General features: G+C 42.3%; 4 protein-coding genes across 19 annotated transcripts in view; 1 reads left to right on the top strand and 3 right to left on the bottom strand.

Moving 5' to 3' along the window:
- The window catches only part of LOC126876932 (omega-amidase NIT2-A-like), a 142,407-nt gene that overhangs the window by 15,079 nt on the left and 105,448 nt on the right, over nt 1–21,880 (bottom strand). The window lies entirely within an intron of this gene.
- Nucleotides 1–21,880, bottom strand: part of LOC126876929 (katanin p60 ATPase-containing subunit A-like 2) — a 117,417-nt gene that overhangs the window by 27,002 nt on the left and 68,535 nt on the right. The gene's annotated exons all lie outside the window — the stretch shown is intronic.
- The window catches only part of LOC126876926 (katanin p60 ATPase-containing subunit A-like 2), a 50,928-nt gene that overhangs the window by 25,675 nt on the left and 3,373 nt on the right, over nt 1–21,880 (top strand). For 3 of the 15 annotated variants that reach the window (XM_050639766.1, XM_050639765.1, XM_050639756.1), the window contains exons 1-6: nt 25–1,079; nt 4,994–5,178; nt 5,576–5,744; nt 6,019–6,751; nt 6,815–7,021; nt 9,044–9,731. The exons of 1 other annotated variant lie outside the window; for it this stretch is intronic. In XM_050639766.1, coding sequence (XP_050495723.1) covers nt 9,690–9,731 — 42 coding nt within the window. In that variant the 5' untranslated portion in view covers nt 25–1,079; nt 4,994–5,178; nt 5,576–5,744; ... (1 more) ...; nt 6,815–7,021; nt 9,044–9,689. 11 more of the 15 variants (XM_050639763.1, XM_050639760.1, XM_050639770.1 and 8 more) reach the window with 10 other exon arrangements.
- LOC126876931 (venom serine protease Bi-VSP-like) lies at nt 2,559–21,774 on the bottom strand. The gene is made up of 3 exons (XM_050639796.1): nt 21,171–21,774; nt 20,934–21,026; nt 2,559–2,904 (listed from the first exon to the last, which is right to left on the bottom strand). Exons 1-3 carry the CDS (start codon nt 21,220–21,222, stop codon nt 2,582–2,584), a joined length of 468 nt encoding a protein of 155 aa, XP_050495753.1. The 5' UTR covers nt 21,223–21,774; the 3' UTR covers nt 2,559–2,581.

Here is a 21,880-nt window from a genome sequence, read left to right as displayed (position 1 = left end):
TACATTATAGTCAACGATATATACCTGAGCGAATGTAGGGGTGATTCCTTGATAATTATAAATGTCATCAGCCCACATCATTGTGCCACTTCTTTGTACTCCAGCCTCTAGATTAACAGCCTAAACAAACATACAAAATTTTATAGAAGCTGTACAAAATATAGTATATATGCGCAATATTGAATCGTTCAAGGGGATATAAAGGTAATGTACATCACATACACGTGTACTCTCATGCAACAAAATACAATTAGATTTAATAGTATAAGCTCTTTTATTCATCATAATAGATTGGAAATTTAAGTGTCTTACGAGGGTGAGTAAAAAGTTACCCGCTCTGTCGGTGTAGAATTTATTTTAAGCAATTGTCAAAAAAGACATACATCATTTTTTGACATAATCACTCGATTTCTGTATACACTTTATCCATTTGCCGAAGGACCTTCGTATTTTCTCATTAAAAAATGTTTTGGGCTGAGCTGCGAACCACGAATGCATCGTCGTCTTCACCTTTTCATCAGCTTTTTCGGCATCCATCTCGCACAAACTTTTTAAAATCCAAATCTGTCGTGCACTATTGCATAAGCAGAGCCGTGGCTGATTTGCAAATGATTTGCCACATTATCCAGTGTCACTCGTCTATTCCATAGAGCATAAGTTCATGAGCACGTTCAATGTTGTCATCGTGGATGTGGACGGGCGTCCAGCTGTTTTTTCATAACACTTGTGCGATCTTCTTTGAACTTTTGTGCCCATTCAAACACACTTCGTGACAAAACACTTTCTCCATAATGTGCATTAAATCTTTGATAAATATAGGCATCAAACATAACCTCCGACCACAAGAAACGAATCACAGCATTCTGCACTGTTTTCCTGCAAATCACCATTGCAAAGCGCCATTACTCGCGCAACGGTCACAAACGAATTGACGTAACACAAAGAAACCTGCGCAGCAGCACTGAACAGATATTGACGTCATACGAAGAGTGCAGATGGATCAATACGGTCGACAGAAGTTTTAACTATCTGGAGTGCGGATAAATTTTTACTGAGAGTCGTATAGGAATCTATAATCTGTAAGTAGACCTTTGGCTGAATGGAAATTTCTCTTACATATAGTCAAAAATGCAGAAACTGTGTATTGAATTGGAAAGTGATAAAAAATAAGTGAAGTTTCGAGGTTGCATGTGATTGCATGAGTACACAGGACGTTTTTAGCGAATAAAAAATAATTTTGAAAGACACGAGACTTATCTTGTATTTTATGCACTCTCTGTGTCCGAATTTCCAGAAGCTCTCTATCTTATGAAGTGTTTTAGATTAGCCGGAAAATTTTGTATGTACATACAAGAAGTATACGATCTAAGTGGAATATTCCATTATTCTCTTGATACAACAGAAACGAAATTTACAGAACTTCTCAGAAAGCTGGTTTATTATTACCAAATTAATAGAATTAATATACGTTTATCATCTTTACATACCTAAGTCGTGGAGGTTTATCGTGCGTAAAAAATTAGTGTCGTTTCAAAGTTACATTTCGTACATTTTAAGCCTATAATTTGTAACGTACAAAACAATGTAAATTTGAGCTGTTTCTTATCTCCACAATAAGAAAATCCAACTTTACGTTTTTTACACAATGATATTTATGGAACAGTAATATCATATTATTGCATCGCTTGGAGAATGAAGTCAAGGTACGATGTGACCCTAGTGTAAACGCTGGGATACCCAGCTGTGCCACACTTATAAGCATAAGACACAATACCTATTAAATACAAGGTTAATTCATGTTGTATCAGCAGTGGTCCGCCACGGTCAGCCTGAAAGGATCGTTGAATTTTTAATCAAAGATACTGAAATATATCGATCGAATTGCATTGAAATTATACTTATATACAGTAATAATCTTCTATTGATTTGTGTATTGAAATACTCCAATTTATAACGTACATGTTATATGTATTTTGAGCAAAACTAAGATTAGAAGGAAATTAGATTAAATACCATAACGAGGTGTGAGAAGTGGGCAAAACTATTAAATTGTGTTTATCTATTATTTTTAATGTTTAAGACGTCGATTTGATGTTAATTCGAATTGACGTGTCTTCAGATACCGTATAGTTTATAGTAACTCTGTAACTTAATTACCGTACACGAATTATTACCTATTCGATATTCGATCATACAGCAGACGATAAGTACATACGTACAAATACTCTGAAATAGAGATTTGATAAAGACAGAAATTAAATTTTTATTCCAGTGGAATACAAATTATTAAATAATTCTATATAATTTCTATTTGAACTATACTGAACTATAAAGTTCAAACGTGTAATTTCTGCCCTAACAGTTTTTGATCTCTATCCATATTATTACTCCTATATCAATTTTTTATTTCAAGCAAAAAGATACTCTTCCTAACATGAAGTAAAAGAAAGAAATAATTCAAGTTAATAAGTAAAGTTACTACCGATAAAATCATAGCATTATTATTTAGTCTAATTGAAATGTACATTGATGTGCTGTTTAATGCCTTTAAAGTTCATTCTTTGCAGTAAATGGCTTATTATTAATCGGAAAGAAAGACATAAAACGTACCAAGTTCAGCTGGTTTACCATCGACCACCACCCTGGTATGAGAGACGTTGCTAAAACCACAGTATGGTGGTCGCAAAGCCTTATACTTATACACAGTTTTGATTAAAATTTCTCTCTTCTCTTTGTTTGGATCGTTCGGACAGCAAACGATCGTAACATTGCCCTGGTATCTGCACACTGATCGTCTATAAAAATCGGTGGCTGTACGGTACTGTATCTGCCATATTTCTTGCAGAGGTTTACATTTTCTGTAGTCAAGGCACCTGCCTTCTTGATTGTCCGGTGTGGTACATTCTGGATCAAACAATTTTAAAACATTTATACAGTTCAAAGATGCGTAAGAAAGCGACACCGATTACTCAACTTTCGAAGTAAAAAGCCGATCAAGTCCACCGGATTGCCCTACAGACACGTATTAATCCGTAAGAGTTAGTCATCATGTTGATAATAATTATCTAAAGAAACTTTTCACGTGAAAATATAAAATTTTAATTGATTAGATATTGTGTTAGCCATACTTAAGAAAGAAAATGAAAATGAATGAAATGAAAGAAAAGGACGACCTTCAACCTCATTTTTTAAATAAACACTTTGTCAGTTTTGCGGTAAATAAATTCTTAGGAATTCAGGACAGTTTTTAGTGAATCATTTTGTTTCGACCGTTCGCGGAGAGACGCGATCGCGAGATAGCACGTCAACGAGAGTTGTAAGTTCCCGTTACGATTAAATAATCGACGCCACGAACTGATCGATCCCCTTATTTCGATTATGATAATAAGGGTAGTTCAATGAAATTCCACAGAATTAACACAAATAAATTAATGTTTATTTCAACAACTTATTAACTAGAAAGATATAAATGGAACAAAAAAAATGTAACTGCGTTTTGGTTGATAAGTAATGCGCGACATACCACATGTGTTGACGGTTCGACTTCTCGAAAAGTTCTGAACGCCTTTCGATTTTTTTCGTTTTTTCTGGAAGGCGACCCCCACTACGTTCGGATCACGCCACATTCTTTTACGCGAGGTAAAATAACGACCACGAGTCGACGTTTCTGGAAGTCGCCCTGCTTAATGAACCATGCGCTTGCCACTACAATGTTTGTTTGCCGGGCAGACGCGACGGTCCGTCTGCGACATTATAGTGCCGCGATCGATAGTTAAGAATATGACCTATGGTAAGCCGCATGGCGTAACATTCTCCCCCCGTTGAGAGGGTACCGATCAAACTAGCGAGGTGTGGTTGAAGTTCCCATCTTATTTCGTCTCGGTGGCTATTTGTTCGGGTTTCTCGAGATCGGGTTGAATTGGCAGTGGGACAAGCCTTTTGACGCCCCGATCCAAAATGCTCTTTGCCGTCTGAACTGTAGCTGTCCGGATGACACCATCGGCGCCTGGATGAACCTTGATAACTCGGCCCAGAGGCCAATGCATGGAGGGAACGTTGTCCTCTCTGAGGATGACGATTGTGCCCTTTTGGATGCTGTGTCCACCCTTGCTCCATTTATTGCGGTTGGTTAGCTCGTTCAAATACTCCTTATGCCAGCGGTTCCAAAAATGTTGTTTGAGCTGTTGGATATGCTGCCATTTGGAGAGTTCGATGGAATGTCTCTGAAATCTCGATCACGTAAGCACATTAATGAATCGCCAATGAGGAAATGTCCGGGAGTGAGGGCTAGGAGATCATTTGGATCGGTGGAGATAGGAGTTAGCGGGCGGGAATTGAGGACTGCTTCTATTTCTATGATAAGAGTATTACGGTGTTAAGCTCATATGTTTCTGTTTCTCCACTCGCGCTGCGCCATAATATCCTTTGATATTTCCGATCCTCTGGTCGTACGAGGAATTGTCGATACATTTTCTCGATGTCGCCAGTGAGTACGTACTGATGAGCGCGGAATCTAATTAATATACAAAATAAATTGTGAATTGATTCGAGAATATAGGATTTCCCCATTTTCATGATTATCGTGATTGTTGTATAAATATATTTTTTAAGATACTAATAATTAGGTACTTATAAATTAGTATTATCAATTATTTTGCATTTGTAATTCCGCCTCTAGTATAAGCGTTAATTGAAAACTAACTTTATGTTTCAAAAAGTACTAGCAAAGTCGTTGAGTAACAAGCCACTGATGCTAACACAAATAGCATTGTCGTAATTAAATATTTCTAAATATTCATTTCTCATTTTGAACCTGTAGAAACAATTTATTATATATACTATTAGCTAAGTAATTGCATATTTAATTAAGTCGAAATATAAAACATAGTTATTTTAATAATTTAAAAAATAAAAAACTGACAAACATTTCAATTTAATTTATGGTTGGAACAAAAGACAGTTATTTTTCATTAATTGAAATATTGCAATGCAGAGTACTTTCCAAAATACGCCGAGAGTATTCCTGATGGTGAAACGAGCGTTGCTTCATCGAACGCAGCTAAAGCAAACAACATCTATGTAGTTGGTGGTACGATGCCTGAAATAGAGTGCGATAAATTGTACAATACCTGTACTATTTGGGGTCCCGGTGGAACTTTGATAGCAAGACACCGAAAGGTAAGTAATATATTCCTTTATGGCTTTGAATTTGAAAATATTGGGGTGAAGAAAGTGACTCTATCTAGGAATAATTTAGGAATATACATATGTACATACGTATACTATAACCAATTCTATAATTTACGGTTTATAAAATACGTTATGGTACGGGAAACGCCCATTTTTGTTGTAATGTGTTTGTGTTGTATAAATTTTTCACATACTTAAAATATTATACTTATTTTTTCTCCTTTTTAAACATTATTAAATGATAGGATTTTTTAATAAAAGAAAGTGATAAAAACGCTGTCAGTTATTAAATAAAAAATAATTAAAGTTTAGGAGTTGGTAACTTTGATATTAAATTACAAAAGTTGCAGCAATAGAATTAGCGACTACATTTTTATGTTATTAGGTACATCTATTCGACATCGACATTCCTAATAAGATTACTTTTCGAGAGAGTGATTCACTCAGTCCTGGTAACTCCCTAACGACGTTCGATGTGAAGGGCTGCAAAATAGGTATTGGCATTTGCTATGATATTAGATTCGAGGAAATGGCACGCATTTATCGGAACAAAGGTACAGTAACTTAATCGATCAATACTTAACTAGCAAAAAATTAAATATCTTTCTTAAATATATTCTATATAAAATTAATATAATCTGTAACTCTGTATAAAAAGAAGCTTAATTTAAAAAACCAGTATATTTGCTGAAAATGAAACAAATAAAAGAATTAAAAGCACAATAAGAGGACTGTCCTCGCATATTCAGAAATGATGGAATGTGAACCGTGCAACTACGAAGTTAATTGGTATTCGGTGGCTTCATATTTCCTGCTTCTCTGGGTTAGGTTGCCAAATGCTGATATATCCAGCGGCATTCAATATGACCACTGGACCACTGCACTGGTCATTACTTCAGCGTTTCAGAGCGAATGATAATCAATTATACGTTGCCTGCATATCACCGGCTCGTGTTCCTTAAGCAAGTTACGTCGCATGGGGACATACACAGTTGACCAATCCCTGGGGAAAGATTCTTTACGATTTGGAAACTCAAGAGAATATGGCAGTCACCGATATCAAAAAAAAAAAAAAAAAAAAAAAAAAAAAAAAAAAAAAAAAAACTGGCGAACCGTGTGTTACCACAACGAGACACGCGATGCTATTTGTCGCTTTAAATTGTGCCGCAACTCGTTTTTGAGATCTTTGCCAGGGGCGCGTTAGAACACGCTGAAAATATATTTCTGGCTTTTCTGGGGTTTAACTGAAATATGACAAATAACGTTGTAAAACATATGTACTTATGACTTACAGAGTAATTGAGTGTACAAAATATATAGTATACAAAATAGCCAGCGATTTAGGGCTTTAAAAGATCAAAAGGAAAGAAAAGAAAAGAAAAGAAGAAAGATAATATGTTGTGGCAGTCTAAGTCGATCTAAGAAAATAGATAAAGGGAGGGAGGGGCAAAGCTAGTTAATCTGGAAAGAATCCAAGCGTCAATTTCAAGCATTTACAGAGAATCAAGCGGGCTGGTTAAAGTCGTGGGTTGAGCAATTATCCCGCGTTAGGTTCAATCAGGTTAGTCCCACGCGAGATTGATCCAACCATGCGAAAACGAGTGTATTCTGATTTCTGTCGCAGATACTTCTGGCTAGTGCAGTACCTACACGGTGGTTGTTGAAATAGCCGCTTCTCATCTATTTTCCGCAGCGCGGACATCATCCTTTGATCCCTTACGACTAACGAAGTTTTCGAAGATGTGCGGCAGTTTGAGATTCTACTTGAAAATGATCATGATTGCGGTCTGTGTGCCGTCTGCTCTTCTTTTTGTCCTTCCGTTAAAGACTGGTAAGTTGATACTGATTAATTATGCGATCGAAACCATATATAATGGCTACAAAAATGCCGCTAATATAATATTCCTTCTTTCTTGTATCTGTCTGCCTCTCAGGTCGTTTTACTAATTACAATAAGTAATTTCGACTTCTTTGCGCTCTCTTTTAACGCATTCGAGACCGAAAGAAATTCATATCAGTCACTAGGCAAGGGTATAATATACATATTTTATATATAACTTATGTAGTAATGTATATATCATTTTAATTTCATATTTTTTTGCGTTAAAAGAGAGCGCAAAGAAGTCGAAATTACTTATTGTAATTAGTAAAACGACCTGAGAGGCAGACAGATACAAGAAAGAAGGAATATTATATTAGCGGCATTTTTGTAGCCATTATATATGGTTTCGATCGCATAATTAATCAGTATCAACTTACCAGTCTTTAACGGAAGGACAAAAAGAAGAGCAGACGGCACACAGACCGCAATCATGATCATTTTCAAGTAGAATCTCAAACTGCCGTACATCTTCGAAAACTTCGTTAGTCGTAAGGGATCAAAGGATGATGTCCGCGCTGCGGAAAATAGACGAGAAGCGGCTATTTCAACAACCACCGTGTAGGTACTGCACTAGCCAGAAGTATCTGCGACAGAAATCAGAATACACTCGTTTTCGCATGGTTGGATCAATCTCGCGTGGGACTAACCTGATTGAACCTAACGCGGGATAATTGCTCAACCCACGACTTTAACCAGCCCGCTTGATTCTCTGTAAATGCTTGAAATTGACGCTTGGATTCTTTCCAGATTAACTAGCTTTGCCCCTCCCTCCCTTTATCTATTTTCTTAGATCGACTTAGACTGCCACAACATATTATCTTTCTTCTTTTCTTTCCTTTTCTTTCCTTTTGATCTTTTAAAGCCCTAAATCGCTGGCTATTTTGTATACTATATATTTTGTACACTCAATTACTCTGTAAGTCATAAGTACATATGTTTTACAACGTTATTTGTCATATTTCAGTTAAACCCCAGAAAAGCCAGAAATATATTTTCTGCGTGTTTTAACGCGCCCCTGGCAAAGATCTCAAAAACGAGTTGCGGCACAATTTAAAGCGACAAATAGCATCGCGTGTCTCGTTGTGGTAACACACGGTTCGCCAGCTTTTTAAAAGCGCTCTCCGTCTGCTTTTTTCTCTCTTCCCTGTCTCTTCGTTTTTCCTTAACAAGCAAAACCATTTTCGCGAGGACGAGAGTACGGAAATGACGTACTGGCAATTTTGTTTTGTGATAATACAAGCAGCTCGGTTTCAGTGAATTAAACTTGACCCCAAGCTTCTACTTATCTACCTTCCTTTCCTTTATTTTCCCTTCTATATCTGTTTTGCGGTTTTCCACATTTCCATCACAATAAACCATGTTTTTTCTCGATTTTACATGTTAGCCAATGATTCGCGGCAAATGCGTCGACTGTAAAAATATTTGTAGTTGCAATAGCAACAAGTATGTTTTCTCAAATAGAAAATATTGGGAGCGTACACGCTGGCAAAACAATTCATGAATAGCTCGTCCTCTGCTTGTTATTTGTTTCGATACTGTTAGCAAACAAATTCATGAAACATACTGGTATAGCGCAAAATGAACATAAAAGTTTTGCGTACACTTGAGAGCTGAACTTTGGTTGTTATACGTATATTATACATATACGCACACAGTTATGTATATGTATATATATATAGAAAATTCCTTAGAACCTTGAGCTTAATAACATATTAAAATCATTAACATTAAGGAGGTGAACTTTACTTACCAATTACCAAAGTTTCTTCCGCCAAATAATACATAAAAATTGAAAAAGATAATGTAACTAGTTTTAACTTTTTTTTGTGTTATAATTTGAATCACTCGATTTATCCGACTGAGGATGGTCGATCGCAATCTCAATGTATACGTATTCTCATCGCATGAAATAGATCACATGAGGGATTTTCAAAAGTCGATGGAATATTAATCGCGATTAATTATTTGTAGGTGTATTCTGTGCGGCTAAAGCAGTCACCTAATGAATTATTGAGTACCAGGAATGTTAGCGGTAAACAGGATTGCGGCTATGAATGATTCTCTAATGTCTATATTAGAGATGAATTTGATAATTTATCCTCATAATATGCAATCCGCTTTTAAGTGGAAATCATAATTAACAATTTCTGTTTGATTAAATATGAAGAGCAGATAAATCGATACGCTTAAATCAATATTAGAATTTCTTAACATTTTTATCAAATATTTTAGCACTGTAAAAGCGTCGTAGTAGAGAAATATTAGGTTGTTCCAAAAGTTTCTTTCGTTTTATAAGAAAGTAATAGTTGTACAACATTTTTCGTTTTATATTATTTTATTGAATTACGTGTGATCCACCTTTTTCCAATTTAATGTAAAATAATATAGAATAACATAAAACAAAATATGTTGTGCATCTGTCATTTCTTTATAAAACGAAAGAAACTTGGGACAACCTAATAGGAATTTACTTTTATTATCCATTATAAAAATGGATTGTTAATCCTCTAGGAGATACGAACAATATAATTGCAATTAATAAGGAATAAGCTAGCATAACTTAAACCAGCTTTTGCAGAAAGCTATTAGCTAAAGATGTTTATTAAACAATGACAACATGAATTTTCTTAAGTACCCCATTTGGTACTTAATCTACTTCGTAAGTACTGTGTGTCCTAGCCTTTAAAGGATGCAATTTTAACCAGAATGTTTCACATTACTTACCCGTATTATTTCCTTGTAATATAATTTATATTTACATTATCCACGTTACGTTACATTCTACGCGTTAATGTAATGTGATTTTTATTTTTAATCGAAGTTATTCAAACTTTGTAGTATCTCAATAAAAAATTAACAGCCTGCAAAAACTTCACAGAAGCATTAGTTTCTTCGAAACTATTGAATTCAAATGGCTAATATTCCTTAACAATATGCACTCGACGACGTTTATCGAGAGAAGTATGTGGCGTAATAGTTAAACTTTCAATTCATATACATATATCGTTTATGAAAAAGTAGTCATTCTGTTTTTGTGATCTGTGACACACTATAAATTCTCATAAGCTAACCAACGCGTAATCTTCTGTAACGTATTAATATAATATAGGTATGTATATCTCGACTTTGAGCAACGAATTGGTGCTAAATAAGCTTTAGTACATACTTCTTACACGTAACAAAAGACCAGTTAACATCTCTACTCTTAAAAGAAAAACGAAAGAAGCTCTGAAAAGCTGCAGAGTTCAGGTCGAATAACACCAGCTCAGATAAATGACCCTCTAACTTACCTTTGTCCTCATCGACGTCAGTGATTTTAAAGCTAGTTATAAAGTGCACTTCTCAGCCAGCGTCCACGGCAGTCAATATTATTTAACGGGTCTTAACGCGATGTAAAAAGGGAAAAAGGAGGAAAGGAGGAACAGGGAAGCAAAGAGAAGAAACGAATTTTTCATTTTCTCGAAACTGGATCAAGTTTCAGGTTGCTCGCCAAAGAGTCTGTAGCTAACGAGACAAGATTAGACAAACCGCGCTTTAAAATTGCCACAGAACTATAATAATCCTCGAAATCAATACGATTCGTCGATCCATCGCCTGATTAAAAAATGAGATAGGATGAAGCTCACTAGTCGGCCTTTGAACTTTCAATAGCGCTTACGGCTCGTATACTCTAGTTTGAATGCTACAATGTAAGCCAAGTCAGCTGTAACTAGCGTTCGCGTGATTGTCGCTATCTATTATTCACGCGTTACACGTTCGCCAGACAAACGCGTCTACCGGTTGGCATTGTTTTCTGTCCTGAGTTTCAAAGCAATTATGTTGCTTCGTGTAATCAAATCTCGCCAAACTAACAATAAGTTCTTGTTTGACCTTACACAGTTATTAAAACTATACAAGTTAAACCAATCTAGCCTAAACAAGTAATGTCGTTATATATTCTTTTTTAAATCTATATATTGTTTAATAAATCGTGGTTAGGATATAGTAGCTGACAAAAATATTCGGACAAATATATTTGTAGAAACATTTTAGGAGTGTATTATGCATAGTGGCACTATTTAATACTGTACTGTGACTATCATGGTCGTGTTGGTATTATTCGAAACTAATCTGAAAATCTCTATGGAATTTGTAAGATATTTAGTACGAGTACTGTGCATTACTGATATGTACACAACCGAGACGAGATAACGAAGGTACTGCTCTCCATCGTTCATCGCTACGCGTTGCTAATAGCAACGTATAATGCATATATATCTCGCAAAGACCATAAAAGTACCCAATGGAACCACGTTTAATATTTTATAATAATGTCCCATTACAGTTTCGTCATTTTCAATTAATTAAACACGACCCTCTCTTTAAAAATTAGAAGATAAAATACGTAATACAAATCTACTCGAAATCTTTTAAACCTTACGGACGACTACTTATGGTCTTTAAAAGCAGCAGGGATTAGCAGAATATTAACTGCGGATTTTTCTTGGACCGCAGCATGCAATATGAAATATGGTTATTAAAATGTACACTGAAAATCTCATATCCATAAGATACTCGTGCTTGTAGAATCTTGAAAATGAATTCTTAACCCAAATAGTCGACCGCGATACTCGAGAAATTTTGTGAAGCTGACGTCAATACCAATATGTACCGTCGTTGTGCTATTATTTCGTGATAAGCCGTATTGATTGCACTTCCATTTCACGGAATTAATTTTTCCACACAAAAAGTGATAACGATAATCGAAAAAAGAAAAATATACTACCACTTTTCGTATCAGCATACACAAGCGCACTCGATTTTACACGAGTATACAATTTGCAAATTCGACGGAACGATCGGATTTAATTATTTTTTCGATATTTCAGGCATCAAGTTTTATTTACACATCGAACGTTGAAATACGGCGAAATAGAAAATGTACAAACCACTCTGGACATTAATTAACTTTAAACGTTATTGATTAATTAAAGAAAACAACCATTGTGTTGATTTTTACATTTTGAAAAATTGTTATCCACTTTTGCTTTGTTTAAAAATTGAAAAAAAATACGTTTATTGTAAGTCACGAGTATCTCTTTTATTTATTTAAACTTTAGATCAAATATTACAATTTATAAATATATCATTTATTTAGATATACTTGTAATATCTGTTTTATAAGTTTGTACAACCATTTATCTATTTATCTATTTTATTTGCACATAATCTTTATAGACTGATTTTGTAAAGAATAAAAAATTGTGATTCTATTTAAAAACGATCGTGTCAGACTCAAGTGATAAGCGATATATATTTCAGCGATATATATATATATTCAGATTTCACCATCACATAAACGGTGCTATTGGAAACGTTTCACAATAGACGTCTTATAAGCGCCTGCGATGTCCGTCATATGTAAAGCTATACCACTGAATCACGGCCGCCATTTAGTGATTAAGGTCGATCACTTAGAGTTGTTAATCCGACATAATGGCGAGCAATACATCGAAGACATTATTGGAAACACAGTTACAGTTTAATTTCATTGAGCTTATTTGCAAATAAATGTGTACAATGTATTTTAGAGGTTTTAAATATTATTGCTGACTAAACTTCGCGTCTGCGCATCATCTTTCTTTAACTTTTTTTGCATTTTCTTATCGACGCATGAAGACGAAATGCGTAAATTTTATTATTTATTTAAACATTACTATATTGTGCTCAAAGTAGCGGAATATCGTTCTATTATCAATATATGAAGAACTAAAAGAATTAAAAAAGAATTAAAAAAATATGTAGTTCAATCAATACTTCGTGTATTTTTCTATCTCCACAAGACAATATCCGGACCAGTTACGCTTACAGTATCAACAAAGATTTGTCCAGCCATACGGAATAAGTCGTACTCAGTAGTATTAACCGCACGAACTCCAGAAACACTTTTGAAGTAAGTTTCGAACCAATAAATCCCCGAACTAAGAACTGTCATATTTCGTCTCTATTTATCGAATATTGTGAGAAAATGCAAAAAAATGAAGTTAAATAGAAAAAGTACTTGGAAACTTAAAAGAAAAAATCTCGAAAAATTTCTTAATACTTTTTACTGTCGTCTTGAGACGCACCATATGTTAAGCTTCTTCGTAGTTACAACTTTTACCGCAGATGTAACGAACTGACAAATGCTTCGAATGGCGCGCGCGCGTCAACGCCTACACTTAAATTTTAAATAAATGTTTTTAAATAAATGTTTAAAATAATACATTAAATGTATCAACTTTCTTGCGCAATTTCATTTAATTTCTTACGATATGGAGGGTTTAATTACGTTTAAGATATCTATTTGAATCTTTTAAATTCGAAGTTTTTTAAAAAATTACCTTAAACTTTATAAAATTAAATCGTTTTTCCACTTTGTTGTATCATAAAATAGTTACTTAAATTCAAACCTTACCGTCGTCTTGAAATATTCTATATTTTCCTCGTCTTAAAAAATCTCCCTACAGAAAGAATAAAGAAGAATAAAATCCCATACGTTAAATTTCGCGTGATTGATGGAATACATAACGATAACGAGAACTAACTAGCGACAACAAGCAACCATTAGCAAGGACAACTGGCGACTATAACCGTCGTCTCTATGATGTATGGCGACTAAGGAGAACAGCCAGCAACTACGGATTACATGTAACAACCAACTGCCCCACTTCTAAAAGGCAACTAACTTGCAAACCCTTTGATGGTTTCTGTAGCGTGATATACCCCTTGAACGTGGTTAAAGAATGTGGTCGCCGCTGGACGGCGGTTTGCCAGCAGAGCGATCTCGCCAATTCAAAGCTTGACATTACAAACTACCGAGAATCATTAGGCTCGTTATCGAGCATCTAGCTTTCAGAAGGTGCTTTATCATATGATATGACTTCACGATATTTTTGTAGCAAGAAGAATGGCCAACCTCTAACAAAACAAATTTTTACTAAGTGCTGCATGTGAGCTGCAGGCCGGCCTACTAGGGAAATTTGACGAATGAATAATCTAAAATATATACGAATATATTCGTTATATCATAAAATGCCCGCATTATGTTCTCTAACACCATAGAGGAAACTAAATTTATATATTAAAAAATTGGAATACCTGTTATAAGAGAGTTAATTAAATTCTAACTTATCGATGACTCCATAAAAACCTTTATTTCCTAAAAATGTATATCTTCCAAATTCTCCTTAGAAAGTATCATAGAGAAAATATGAAACCTGAAAAGTACATCACGCTGATGCCTCGATCAACCCTCGTGCTTCGCAGTCCATGTGTCCGAGCGATGAATTCCCTCCAAACAAGGAAAAACCAAAGGGAGGTCTTCTTCGAAGGACGTGAGAGGGTAAGGGAAGCAACGGGAACGATGATCACGCGATATACTGGCGGCGTACGTATAGAACGGCTGTTGCGAGAGAGTTCGCAAGAAACAAGAAGAAAAAAGGAATCGTAGGCCGACGCGACTATACGCTGTCGACGGACAAACAGCGACTGAGCCTAACTGAAACGAACTCTGTCGCAGTATGAGCACAGGCTACGTTCGCGGGAAAAAGTGGTGGGGATACATGGGAGGCAGACGTAGAGAGGACGGAGCTGCGAGCGTAATCGAAATCTGCGGAAAACTGGAGACCTGGGCAAGGGAGGCAACCAGAGTGGAGGACTAGTGTCTGTGAGCGCAAAACGGGTGTGGATACGGGAAGTCCTGCCTGGACAAGGAGGAGTTAAACCAAACCAACAAGTGTGAGGTTAGGACGGTGGAGCAGCCATATTAGGACGCGTGACAACAGCGCCGCTACACGGGCTACTCGAGGAACTACCCAGACGCAGCCATATTGGCGCGTGCGTCGAAGCGCGTTGCGCGGGCCACTTGAAAGTGACAGCGACTGGCAGAGTGGCAAGTGCTGACCGAGCGACATTTCCCGCCCAACGGGGAAACGGACGCATCCATGGCGAAAGAGAAGGAGGTAGAGGAAAACGCCAGGGGACGGAGGGAAACGGAACTGGCTGCGGAGCCGCCGCACGTTAGCACCAGGAGCATGACGAAGGCGATGCCGCCAAAGGAGGGACCCTCCCGCTTCACGCTGGACAAGGAGGGAATATGGACTGAGGAAGCAACAGAGGAGGAGGAAACTCCCGCCAGAGAAGCACCCCGAGCGAAGAGGAAGAAGGCCAACGAATCCCCCGAACTCTCCGCGGACCCGGCTGAAGAAATGAGATCAGCCACAACGGCGGACATAGGAGCCGAACTGATTCGCCGGGCCGCCGAGGTGGCCAGGGCTGCCGAGACGCCCCGCGGCCACAAGGTCACGCAGAGGAAAACCCTGAAGGAGGCGGCGAGAACCATTACCGCGGGCGTGACAGAGTTAGTGAGGAGAACGGACCCTGTCACCGACGCACTCGCTATAGCGCAAGGACGCATAGCAACACTGGAGGCGGAGGTAGAGGCACTCCGAAAAGAGCCGGCCTCGCGCCCCACCGCGGATGAGAACAGCTACAGGGCGCGTCTCGCTGCAGTCGAGCACCAAGTAGAGGAGATGAGATCCTTGCTGCACCGACTGGAGGAACAACTGCAGGGAACAGAAAAAGGAGAAGGAAAGGAGGTCGCCCCTGCCGCGAACACGAGCCTGGAGGGATGGAGCCTGGAGCCCCAAGCGCCCCAGCGCCCAAGAGAGGCCGAACGGCGGACACCGAATGGCAGACCGTCGGAAGGAAAAGAAGAGGAAAGAAGAAGGAGGCAGGGAGGAAGCAGACGGCGAAGCTGATCCCCGAGACAGGGGCGGAGAGCCAGAGGAAAACTCCGGAGAGTGGATCGGCGAACACACGAAGAGGGGGAGGCAGGGGGCCCCTCCCGCGCGCACCGCGGACGTCAGCGGTAACAATCACCCTGACGGACAAATCGAGCCAATCCTACGCGGAGGTGCTGGCTGCGGCCAAGGACAGTGTCTCCCTGGCCGAGCTCGGCATCAACACGATGAGGATGCGGAAGACCATCACCGGAGGTGTCATCTTAGAGGTCCCTGAGGACCAGGGAAGGGAGAAGGTCGCAGCGCTCGCAGCACAGCTGATGCGGGCTCTGGACCCGAACGAGGTCCGCGTGGCAACCCCCTTCCGAGCCGCGGAGGCAAGGGTGTCCCTGATAGACATAGCGGCCACCAAGGCGGAAATCCAGAACACCCTGGCAAGGGAGAGCGGCTGCAAGCCGGAGGACATCCGGCTGGGAGAAATCCGCCCAGCCCGGAACGGACTTGGCGCCGTATGGATACGAGGCCCTGCCAGTGCAGTGATGAAACTGGCCCAGGCTGGAAAGGTCGCCATAGGCTGGTCGATGGCGAAGGTCGAAGCCATCGAACGGAGACCGTTACAGTGCTACAGGTGCCTTGGGATAGGACACACGGGGAAGACCTGCACCGCCAAGGAGGACAAGGGGCACCTGTGCTTCAGATGCGGCGAACCAGGGCACCAGGCGAGAGCATGCACTACTGCGAGCCCGAAATGCCTGCTCTGCGAGGCGCTTGGAACACCGTCGGTGCACAGGATGGGGGGACCGGCCTGCGCCCCCTCGAAGAAGGGAACGAAAGGAGCCGCCCGCGGATCCACGGCTGCAAGAGGCAGCGAGAAAGGCTCCCCGCCGCAAAGCGACCCTAAGCCCGCGAACAAGGATGTAGGCACGGAGGAAGCCACGAACAAGGAAAGGCCACCAAGGAACTGAGAATGCGCATCCTCCAGACTAACCCGGGAAGGTCAAGGCGAGCACAAGACCTGCTCCACCAAACCATCCGGGAGAGCACGGTCGCCCTGGCGGTGGTGGCGGAACCATACAGAGTTCTGGATGGCCCGGAGTGGGTCGGAGACACGGACGGAATGGTTGCCGTCACCTGGACATCAACGCCCGGGGCGTTTGCCCACGGAGCCCTGCTGGAACGCGGCAACGGGTACGCCGCGGTCGAGTGGGCAGGGATGATGGTGGTGGGGGTGTACGTGTCACCCAACAGCGGACGGGCAGCGTTCGAAGAATTCCTGGACGGAGTTGGCGACTGCGTCAGGCGACGACTCCCCCGACAAGTGCTCGTCCTGGGAGACTTCAACGCGCACTCCACGGAATGGGGGAACGCCAGGACCAACGCGCGCGGCCGCACGCTATCAAACTGGGCCGCGGGACTTGGTCTTCTGCTAGTGAACAGGGGCTCGACCAGTACCTGCGTGACGTGCAGAGGGAGCTCCATTGTTGACATAACATGGGCCTCCCCCGAGGCATTCAGGCGGATCTCAGGCTGCAGAGTGGACGAAGGGATCGAGACGCTGTCGGACCACCTCTACATATTCATGGAGGTGGACGCACCTGGACCTGGAATGCCGACGACAAACGACGGGCGCGGCCCGCCGAGGGGGAGGCACGCGCGCCCACCACCCAGATGGAAAATAAAGGAGAGGAACGAAGACCTACTCCGGGCGGCTGCTATAGCAAAAGCTTGGAGCTGGGAGGCCTCGACAGCGACGACCGAAGCAGACGTGGAAGAGGAGGCCGAGAACCTCCGCCAAGCCATGACAGCAATCTGCGACGCATCCATGCCACGAGCCACACCAGGCACGGTGCGAAGCAGAGCAGTTTACTGGTGGAACCCCGGCATCGCGGAACTGAGGACGAGATCTGTCCGGGCCCGAAGACAGTACCTAAGGGCCCGCCGCTGGCGACGACGCGACGAAGAAGAAGTCTCCTTGCGCTACCGGACGTGCCGCGCGCTACGGCGCTCGCTACAAAGGGAAATTAAAAAAGAGAAGGACCGTGCCTGGTCCGAACTGGTCGAGACAGTCGAGTCGGACCCATGGGGGAGGCCATGCAGGACGGTGACACGGAAACTGCGCGCGAAGGGCCCCCTGATAACGGCGGAAATGGAACCTGCACTGCTGACGCGGATCACCGGAACGCTCTTTCCCCCACAAGAAAACAGAGCGGCGGAACGGCCACGGGAAACGACACGACCGCTGGAATGGAGGGACGACTAGGAAGTCACAGAGGAGGAGATATGGGAGGCAACCAGAGGAATAACCGCCCGCAACGTGGCACCGGGCCCGGACGGAATCCCTGGCCGGATCTGGGGGGATGTGATGGGGGTCATGGCCCCCAGACTCCGGCACCTCTTCACAAGATGCCTGAGGGAGGGAGTCAACCCCCGGGCGTGGCGGACAGCGAGGCTGGTCCTGCTCCATAAGGAGGGCCGACCGACGACCTCGCCGTCAGCGTACCGGCCGATATGCCTACTGGACGAGGTCGGCAAACTACTCGAGAGGGTAGTCGCCGCCCGCTTGGAACGACACATAGCGGGCCAAGTGGCAGGTTTGCACGAAAGCCAGTACGGCTTCCGGAAGGGGCGCTCGACGATTGACGCGGTCAGACGCGTACGAGCGATTGCGGAGGACATGGTCTCCCGGAAAGGCGTGGCGCTGGCGATTTCCCTGGACATCGTCAACGCGTTCAACACCATGCCATGGGACAGGATAGTGACGGCCCTGGAGCACTTCGAGGTTCCCAGCTACCTCGTCCGAATGATCCGGGCCTACCTCGACGACAGGTGGGTGTGTTACGCCAGTAAGGAAGGAGAGGAAAAGCGATCCGTCGAGCGTGGCGTCCCGCAGGGCTCGGTGCTGGGCCCCATGCTATGGAATGTTGCGTACGACGAGGTACTACGATGCCCGCTACCCCCAGGCGCGGCCATAGCATGCTGCGCGGACGACACCCTCATCCTGGTCGAGGGTCGTGGCTGGCACGAGACGCTGCGCATTGGCGGAATCGCAACGGCCTGTGCGATCCGTGCCGTGAACGAACTGGGCCTGAGAGTCTCCCCTGCGAAGTCGGAGGCCACCTGGTTCTTTGACAGGAAGAGGCGAGGGACACCACCGCCCGGCCTATGCATTAACATGGCAGGTAAAACCGTCCGGGTGGGGTCACAGATGAAGTATCTGGGACTCACCATCGACAGCCAGTGGACGTTCGAGCCGCACTTCGACTCACTGATCTCGAAGATGTCAGCGGCTGCCAATGCCCTGTGCGGCCTACTACCGAACATCGGCGGGGCCGGAGACGCGGTGCGCCGACTCTACGAGGGCGTCGTTCGGTCACGAGTGATGTACGGCGCCCCAGTATGGGCGGACGACCTGATGGCAAGCCGTCGCAGCATCCTGCTCCTGAGAAGGCTGCACAGAGTGACCGCCATCAGAATCATTAGGGGATACCGGACGGTGTCTCACGCGTCGGCGTCCACCCTAGCCGCGCCCCCCCCCCCGTGGGAGCTGCGGGCGCTGGCGCTCAAAAAGAGATACACCAGCCGGAGAGAATGGCACCCGGGAGAAGACCCCACCGAGCAGGCGGCTCCAAACGACACAGGAACCGCCGAGGGGGACACATGGAACCTGTGGCGATCCCAACTGATCAACGGGAGAAGCGAACACCGAGGCGCGGATGCGGTCCTACCAAACTGGGAGGCATGGAGGAGCCGCCACGGCCTCTCACTCACATTCAGGATGACACAAGTACTCCCCGGACACGGCGTGTTCGGCGAGTTCCTGAAGAGAATAAGGCGAGAGACGACAGACATCTGCCACCACTGCGGAGAGGGCAGGGACACAGCGCAGCACACCCTGGAGCTCTGTCCGGCGTGGGAGCTGCCCCGCTACACCCTGCGGCACGCCATAGGAGAAACGTGGACCCCCTCAGCGATTGTGGAAGCGATGTTGAGAGGGTCACAGGAATACGAGGCCGTCCGCCTCTTCTGCGAGCGAGTTATGCTCGTGAAGGAGCGAGCGGAAAGGGAGAGAAAGAAAAACTCTCACCCCTGCAGGATAAGACGATGGAGAAGGATGGCAGTCAGACGACCCAGAGCCGCTCCGCCACCACCCCAACGGACTACGACCAGAAGAAGTGACAGCACTAGGGGCAACGACCTCCCCCTAACGCCCACTCAATAGCCGGCTCGAACAAGAGAACGCGAGAAGGGGATGCAACTGAAGTTAATTCATAAGAGGTTCCAGGAGCACCCCTGTCACGCGCATAAGATGGTCATCGTGGAGTTTTAGTCGGTAGGAGTCCGACACTACTCTGCTGTTACGCGATTATTGCAGCAGCGGAGTGTCCATGAGGATTTCTCCACGTACAAAAAAAAAAAAAAAAAAAAGGCTACGTTCGCGGGTCGATCGAACACGTTCTGCGCCTTTCCTCGGCACCAGCGTCAAAACCACCCTCGACGAGCGCAACGCTCTGGTGCACCTGCAATATTAACCACTGGTCTTTCCTTTTTCGCGCGATATTATATCAGCACCTATGATACCATTTCAAAGACCGCAATCAAAACATTAAATACCGCATTAAAGCCATACAATAATTCGCAATATTCATTCGTAAACGTTATTGTATATGTGCTTAATTAATCGTTATTATGTTTCGAATGATTTACTACCTCATATTCCATAAGCAGATATATGGTTCATTTTCATCTCAAGTACGATATAATTTGTAACAAATATTTATAATTCACAATGTAAAATATTTATAATTCATTGGAAATATTATTCTATCACGGTATAGTGGTCAAATTTCACATAAATCACAAACATATGGTAGTCAGAAGCTATACTCACGACATGACAAATCATGATGATGTCATGAAAAATGGCGTCCGTCCATATATATTCAAACGCAACGAACAAGTTCGAACTTTTCGAGAATAAACGATTTGTTCGATAACATCTGTCGCGAGCTTCTCTTCCTTTAACGATAACAATTGACAACTAAAGCTCGAGAGGCTCGTAAGGATGAACAGTGACGAGTATCTAGAAGCTATGTACTCACCTGGGCAAGGAGACTCCAACACCAAGGACGTTGGAAGTTTCGAGAAGCGAAGATGGAAACTGAAGTAGCACGTCAGGTCAACTCTGGCAAAAACTGCTAAAGAAAGAAAAATCCAACTAATTTGTTTCCAACAATAAAATGAAATTAATTTGTTTCACAAATTATTAACTGGATATTATTCAAAAATTATTCAAAATTCGCTTGATTGATTCACGGCCCGGGACACTTGGGTCATACCATTTTGGTAATGGACGAAAATGGCAGGAGGAAGAACGACCGTTTTTTTCATATTTCTCTTTCCCCGGGAAACGAAAGAATGCCCGAGCACCTTGTTTCATTTCTTCTCGACATCAATTTCAATCTTTTTAAACGAAATATAATCTGAACGATGAAAAGTTCATTCAAATAATGCTCCGCGCCAGACACTCACGAAAATTAAGAAGAAACACGGAAAATTCGCGAATAAAACGGATTTCTTTGTCCCAGTGAGATAATAAACCTCGTTCACGTATTGGTTTTTAAAATCAATATATCCACCAATGTGCACTCGTTTAACAAGGGTGATGGAACGTGCCAAAAATCTCTCAAGAGGATCTTGGGAACGGAAGAGTCGAAAATGTCACAATTATGAATGAAAAATTCGAATAGTTGCTGATTTTACAGTCGAAACCGATAAAGAACTCCAGATATTCCCCCAATTAATTTACAATAAATTCGCGAAAATGATCGATTGCTGACGTCATTGTATTCTAGAAAGATTGTAAAACGATAAGAATTTATTGAAAAAACTTATATTCGATGATAACACTTCTAATAAGAGTACTAAGAGGAGCGATTCTGTACTCACCTTCCTGCCTCGAAGTACCGAACGCAATTAACCGTCCGCCCAGGATGGAACCGTTCGGAACTTTTGTAAGTCACTGCACGGCCGCTGCTTATGGTGGAAA

The sequence above is a fragment of the Bombus huntii genome, unplaced genomic scaffold (assembly GCF_024542735.1).
Source record: "Bombus huntii isolate Logan2020A unplaced genomic scaffold, iyBomHunt1.1 ctg00000106.1, whole genome shotgun sequence".
NCBI lineage: Eukaryota > Metazoa > Arthropoda > Insecta > Hymenoptera > Apidae > Bombus > Bombus huntii.
This window is presented reverse-complemented; position numbering and strand designations above follow the sequence as displayed.